At 43.7% G+C, this 7586-nt stretch overlaps 1 protein-coding gene across 1 annotated transcript; it reads left to right on the top strand.

The window, feature by feature from the left end:
* Nucleotides 1-4061: 4061 nt before the first annotated feature.
* On the top strand, nt 4062-7586 carry LOC106110051. Its single transcript, XM_013291741.1, has 4 exons — nt 4062-4167; nt 5691-5854; nt 7094-7204; nt 7456-7586. The coding sequence occupies exons 1-4, from the start codon at nt 4098-4100 to the stop codon at nt 7510-7512; spliced, it is 402 nt and encodes a 133-aa protein (XP_013147195.1). The 5' UTR covers nt 4062-4097; the 3' UTR covers nt 7513-7586.

Here is a 7586-nt window from a genome sequence, read left to right as displayed (position 1 = left end):
GGCTGGGGATCCACCATCCTGTCGGAACTGCCTCAAGGCCAAAGCCGACAGGAGGGACCACAATTCGTTTAGCGACGACTGCCCGGTGAGAAGAAGGTGGGAGGCGCTCGCGCGGGCCACCGTGGCTTATTGCTAAGGTGGTCCCAGGTGCCTCCGGCATTCTTCATGCCCGGCAGCGCTGTTATCACGCCGTGCAAGCAAATTTGCAGAGATCCGGTGTCTGCACGGCAGAGCTAATCACAGAGGCGAAGGAAAGGAAACTCTCCTTCGCCTTGGTCCAGGAGCCGTATACTGGCAATACTGGGGAGATGAGGCAGCATCCAGGTACGAGGGTAGTACAATGCGCTGCCAACCGAGGGGTGGAGGACGTGGTTAAGGCAGCCATTGTACTATTCGACGACACCTTGTCTATCACCCACTGTCCGGATCTCACTACTTGCAACATTGCTGTTGCAAAAGTGAGGACCGTGGCATGGGAGGTAGGCGTGGTGTCTGTCTACCTGGAGCCAAATAAGCCCGTCAAACCTTACCTGGACTCGATTGGCTCTATCGTGGAGAAACTGGGTACTGCCGGCGTGATACTTGGCGGCGACGTGAACGCGTGGTCCTCATGGTGGGGAAGTCGAGCCACAAACAAGCGGGGGGAGGAAGTCGCAGCCAAACTGGACGAGCTGGGTCTGCATGTGCTCAACTCTGGGTCTGAGCCTACTTTTGATACCATTCGTGGAGGAAAAAGGTACACCAGCTGCGTGGATATCACTGCGTGCACGGCCGCAATACTCGGGAGGGTGGGGAACTGGCGTCTCGCAGACGATATATCTAGTTCGGACCACAGGGCAATTCTGTTCGACGTAAGACTCCAGAGATCCCCAGGCATGGACATTTGTCGCTCCACCCGGAAGTACAACACGAAGAAAGCTAATTGGGGCGAGTTTCGAGAGAAACTCGCCTCAAAATGGAAAGAAAGGAGGATTACGGTAGAAGAGGTAAATAAGGTGACTGGAAAGGAAGAGCTTGAGAGAAAGGTGAATAGCTACATGGAAACCGTGATAGAAGCCTGTAATGATACCATGCCGGTGGTCTCTAGGAGGGGTAGGTCAGGATTGCCCTGGTGGTCCGAAAAGCTCTCTCGTCTCAAAACGGTAGTTTTGAGGCAGAAGAGAAGGATAGCCTGCGCGGCGCCGGTTCGCAGAGATTGGGTCGTGCAACAGTATATCCACGCCAAGGAGAACTACCTGCTCGAGGTGAAAAGGGCTCGGACTCAGAGTTGGAAAGACTTCTGCTGCCGCCAGGAACGAGAAACCATGTGGGATGGGATATACAGGGTGATAGGCCGTACCGCTGTGAGACATGAAGACCTCCCCCTCTTGAAAGACGGTAAAGTCTTGACTGGGGAGGAATCTGCCAGGCTCCTGTCTGAGACCTTTTACCCCGAAGACCGGGAAGGGGAGGATGACGCGGACCACATGGAAATAAGAAAAATGGCAAATAGTGTGAATGAGGGGTCGCATAATGACATATGCGATCCCCCATTTAAAATGCACGAACTCATGTGGTCTGCGTCAAGCTTTAATCCCAAAAAGGCGCCTGGCCCCGATGGTCTCACAGCGGACATTTGTCTTGCCGCCATCACCCTGGATCCAGCGGTGTTCCTGTCCATTGCAAACCGTTGCCTGGCCCTTGCGTGCTTCCCCAGGAGATGGAAAGAGGCAGCGGTTGCAGTGCTTAGGAAACCCAATAAGGACGACTACACGCACCCCAAAGCATTCAGACCTATCGGCCTCTTGCCGGTAATGGGCAAGATAGTCGAAAAAATGCTGGTGAGGCGGGTCCGATGGCACACTGCACCTACGATCAGCCGGCACCAATACGGCTTCATGCCGCAGCGTAGTACCGAGGACTCCCTCTATGTCATGATCCAGTACATTCGGGCTGAAGTCGAAAGACGGAAGCTTGTTGTGCTGGTATCATTAGACATAGAGGGAGCCTTCGATAACGCCTGGTGGCCGGCGATCAGGTGCAGGCTCGCCGAAACTCGGTGTCCCCTAAACTTGCGGCGCCTTTTCGATCATTATTTAAGTGATCGAAAAGTGCGCGTCAGGTACGCGGGCGCCGAGTGGACCCGCGAGCCCACCAAAGGGTGCGTGCAGGGATCCATTGGGGGACCTACGCTCTGGAACCTGCTGCTGAATCCGCTCCTGGTGGAACTGGAGGAGATGGGCGTCCGATGCCAGGCGTTCGCCGACGATGTGGTCCTGATGTTCTCGGGGGAGGGAGCCACCGACGTGCAAGGTGCAGCCAATGGTGCTCTCGAGCATGTTCGGAAGTGGGGTGCTCGTAATAAACTCAACTTCGCGCCACATAAGACCTCGGCAATGGTAATTACCAGAAAGACGAAGCACGACACACCACGACTGAGCATGGGCGGGAGACCCATTAAGCTCACCAGGCAAATGAAGATCCTGGGGTTGACAGTTGACGATAGGCTCAGTTTTAAAGCGCATGTTGCGACAGTTTGTCGAAAAGCGCAAAGCCTTTATCGTCAACTGTCAACCGCAGCGAGGACTACGTGGGGACTAAACCCCGAGGTCATCAGGACCATATATGTTGCGGTAGCGGAGCCCATCATCCTATACGCGGCCAGTGTGTGGGCCCCGGCGGCGCGGAGGAAGGGCATCCAAAATCTATTAAGGCAAGTGCAGCGCGGGTTTGCGCAGAAGATTGCAAAAAGCTATAGGACCGTCTCTCTGCACTCGGCGCTAATACTTGCTGGGTTGCTTCCTCTAGACCTTCGTGTCAACGAAGCGGCCCTTTTTTATGAGGTAAAAAAGGGTCACACCCAGCAGGTATTAGGAGACCTTGTACTAGAGAGACAGGTAAAAATCGAAAACTCTGCGCACCCCGCGCTGCAGGAGGGCCTGCAGTTCGACTGCCTGGCCGACGGTGACGAAGCTGACCAGCGAGCTGCCGTTGATGTAAACATTTACACCGACGGCAGCAAAATTGACGGCAAGGTCGGCGCGGCGCTATCAGTATGGAATAGCGCCGCGGAGATTTCTTGCCGGAAATTAAAGCTGGGAAACTTCTGCACCGTTTACCAGGCGGAACTGCTGGCCCTGAGCGAGGCCGTGAAGTATGTTGTGAAGAGCAATGAAAGGACCTTTGGTCTTTATTCCGACTCAAGATCCGCTCTCGAGACACTTAAGAGTGGCGTTTCCCTCCATCCTCTCGCTGAGAAAATAAGGGAAGGAGTGAAAGAAGCCAGAGAGCAAGGGAAAGTTTTGAAAGTTTACTGGGTGAAAGCACACGCGGGGATGGAGGGCAATGAAAGAGCGGACCAATTAGCAAAGGCAGCCGCAGTCGGAATGAAGACCAAACCAAACTATGAAAGGTGCCCTGTTTCATATGTCAAGCGACAGATTCGTCTGGATACGCTTGACAGATGGAACAGGCGCTATGTGGAAGGAGTCACGGCCTCTACAACGAAGCTCTTCTTCCCCGACGCCGTGAGCGCCTACCCTACACTGAGAAGGATTGAGTTGGATCCCGTTTTGGTTCAGGTGTTAACTGGGCACGGGGGGTTCTCCGAATATTTGAATCGGTTCAAGTGCAAGGAGAACCCCTCCTGCATCTGCGACTCAGCACGGGGTGAATCCGTGCTGCACATCATTACGGAATGCCCAGTTTTTGAGGCCCGTAGAGTACAAATCGAATGCAAGTTGAAAATGAAAATTGATAAAGAAAATTTAGTAGATTTAATTAGCAATAAGGAAAAGAGAGAGATTTTTATAGAGTTTTGTAAATCCGTGGCCAAAATAGTTATAAATAGAAATAAAACGTAGTTTGTAGTATTTTAACTTAGTATTAGAAACTTTGTGATATTAGAGTAATATAAATGTGATATTAGCTTGTAAGTAATATTGTGAATTTTATATATTGTTTTTATAAACGTACCCAAAATCCCTGATCAAACATGTCAGGGGTACAAGAGGGCGGCGTGTGGCCGCCCATAAAAAAAAAAAAAAAAAAAAAAAAAAAAAAAAAAAAAAAAAAAAAAGTAAACGAGTTGCTTTTCTAACATAAAAAAAAAAACAAAAATGTCTTTCTACGGAAAAGTTTTCGCTGTTGAGAGCCAAGAAAATTACGAAGAATTCGTCAAGTCTATGGGTATGTAGTTTTTAACAAAGATTCTTTTCCGAATTCACTTAACTATGTCTTTGGCGTTATTTTACCGTTGCATCATCTCCCCTGTCTTATCCTACTCCCGTAGGGTCGGCGCACTGGGTTTTGGTCGTTCAAATAACTCTATCATCCGTCATCTTCATCACTCTCTTCTTGATCATGTCACCTTTCACGCAATCCATGCATCTCTTTCTAGGTATACCTCTACCGGTGTACCCCTCCACATTCATAACTAACGTCTTGTTACATGCGATTCATCCCTTCCCATAACATGCCCATACTACGCTAACCTTTTACTCCTTATTCTCTTAACCACTTTTTATTTTTAATAATTACAATTCATCGACATTGAAAAATAATTAGCTAAGAGTAAGGTCAACAAACCTTAAACAATATCCATTAAGTTAATATCAAGTATTGACATTGAAAATATTATTTGTAAGTAGACATATAGCGTAGTTTATTCGTACTTTTGGCAAAAAAAAGTAAACTAGTGGCCGTTTCACATTTACTTTTAACCATTCGTTAGTGTTTTTGGTTCGATAACTTCACGAAATGAGTTTCCTAACTACGTAACATGAATTTTACGCCTTTGAAATTTACTTTAACCTAACACTAATGAACCACTAAGTAATGATAAAATAAATGGAAAATTCAGAAAAACAGCATTCTTCGAGCGCTGCGTTTATTAATCTGTGAAAACTTTATCATTTGCAATGGCGATTTGTTTAATGTTCGTAAGAAAGGGTTCCTATTACGATTGGGTTGTTCGAGATCCCGATATTTCAGTACAGTTACGTCATTTATGACCCTACGAGCTTTCGCCCGCAACTCCGCCCGTGCGAAATTAAAAAAACAAATGTATGTAGTCTATGTGTTCTTCCAGACTATTCTCTAAATATATGCCAAATTTTATCGAAATTCATTCAGCCGTTTAGGCTACAAACTCTAACAAACATCCATCCATCCATTCGTCCATCTATCTAAACATTCGCATTTGTAATATTAGTATGAAGTATAATGTAATGATTAATATCATATGTGGTCCAACGACACATTTATGGTAAGGAACTGTTGTCTTAAGACCATTGTATTTGTAAAAAAGACTGGGGTTTTAACGTTACTTTGTGTGTTGATTTTTCTAAAGCCATTGAAGTGGCTTTCCATTAAAATGTCATCGTATTGTTCTTTGTTTATGGCAATGTTGTCCTTGTCTTTAAACATATACCAATCATAATAGTAAACAAAGGACATTAAGAGTGCGCGAACGCCTTTGACTAAACTATCGCACAACTGTTTAGTCTCCCCTTGATTCCTATGAGCTTATATGGAGGTGCGCAGACTACTCGATTTTTAGTTTTGCAATTTAACAGTTCATTGGGCTGTCAAAACAATCTACAATCGCACAGTTGTGGGATAGTTTAGTAAACTGTGTTAGCCCGCTCAAATTATACTTGTAGTATTCTGCGATGGAACTAACGTATTTTAACAATATTCCTCGGCTTCAGGTCTTCCAGAAGAAAAGTCGAAGAGCCTATTGGAATACAAGCCAAGCCAGAAGATTGAAAAGAACGGTGATGAGTACACTATAACCATTTACACGAAGAATGGAGACAAAGTTTACAAAGCCAAATCTGGTGTTGAATTCGCTGACAGTTTTAGAGACCTACCCGTGAGTACACAAACACACACCCGCCACTAAGAGCGGGCTCACACCTTTGACTAAACTATTGCAAAACAGTTGTGCGATTGTTTTGCAGCCAATTCAACTGTTTAACAACTAAAAATCGAGTAGTATGCGCACCTTCATACGAGCATATGCTCGTAGGAATCAAAGCGAGACTAAGCAGTTGTGCGATATTTTAGTTTCCAGTGTGCGCACGCTTTTGGATTATTAGCATGGCTTTTTATTTCTAAATTAAAAAGGAACAAAAATTTATGTCACAGTAGTTAAAACCCAGTTACAATTATCGAAATATAATACGTCAATCTTACTTAATATTGTAAATGCAATATTATGGATGGATGTTACTACAATTTTTCAGAGCGGCTCATAAAATCGTCTAATAATCAGGCAGGATTCTAATTTAGTTTTTTTTTTAATTTGTTAATGACTGTCCTAGATATCGCCACCCAACGTTCTACCTTATCTTAACATTGATATATTTTCGAACAGATAAGCTTTTTAGGCCGAAAAAGATAGTACGCTCTATAATGTATGATAGCACGCTCTATTTTTTAGTACTATACTAAAGGTGTGTCTAAAACAGACTTCATTAAAAGTACAAACTACATTATACCTGAAACAAGGTTCGCTTCCTACTTTAATGTAAGACATACAATTTAGCTTGTATGTCTTACTAGCTGTTTCAGTGCGGCTTCATCTGCATGAAATGTCAAAATTCAAATGCACAAATGATAATTGTTTCCTTCATGTTGGCAGCAACTTATGGTCTCTTTTCCACATTAGGATTTTTATCCAAAATATTTACCCCCTAAGTTCAATGGCGTGAAAATATATAGCCTAAAGCGTGACGTAAGTGTAGGGCTTTTTATTACAAAAATAGTTATTCGAAAATATGCTGTGATTGCTGACATCTTAGGCAAAAAAAGAAGTGTGTGTTTATGCTTTATTATATTAGTATAGATAGATAGAAAAATTGTCATAGTCAAGTAAATATATTGGGCTCGGTGACATAGATAAGGGCATAATAAGCATACAAACAGTGAACACTTTATTGACAATAACAGGGTGGCGCTAGTGATGATAATTCATAATTTAGTTTGAATTATACTCACCGGGCCGGATTACGATATCGGTCTATAATTTCCAATCAAATAGGCGGGAAATGAACGTCTTTGATTGACTACACATGAGCTGTTGTAAAAAATCTTTTATTTAAAATTCCAGGTCAAAATCACATTCACGATTGACGGCAATAAAGTGACGCAAATCATCAAGTTTGACATCGGCTTCACTCTTACCATCAATAAGGAATACTTTGATGATGAGCTCAAAGAGGTAAAATTATTAAATAAAAAAAATATACAAACACATACAAATAAAAAACATATATCAAGATGTAGTCAGCGACTTCCGCATGGTCGAATAAAACTGTAATACATACTTTGTATTTTTATGTAGCTTAAATTTAGAGTCATACCAAAGAGTATTCTATTTTAAGATTTTCACAGATTGGTACACGTTAAGTTACAATTTCATCATTTGAGTACAATAAAATGTAATATTAATAATGGTTTTATCTATTCCAGGAAATTTCCCACAGCCTGTGGGATGGTGTTGCCCGTAAAGTCTACAAGCCCTTATAAAACCATGTAGATTATTATAAATTTTTGTAATTAATGAAACAAATATGTAAAATAAAAGTATTTTTGTTACTTTA

Source organism: Papilio polytes, unplaced genomic scaffold, assembly GCF_000836215.1.
Source record: "Papilio polytes unplaced genomic scaffold, Ppol_1.0 DF824269.1, whole genome shotgun sequence".
Lineage (NCBI taxonomy): Eukaryota > Metazoa > Arthropoda > Insecta > Lepidoptera > Papilionidae > Papilio > Papilio polytes.
Note: the sequence above shows the minus strand (reverse complement) of the source record. Positions and strands in the feature narration are given on the sequence as shown.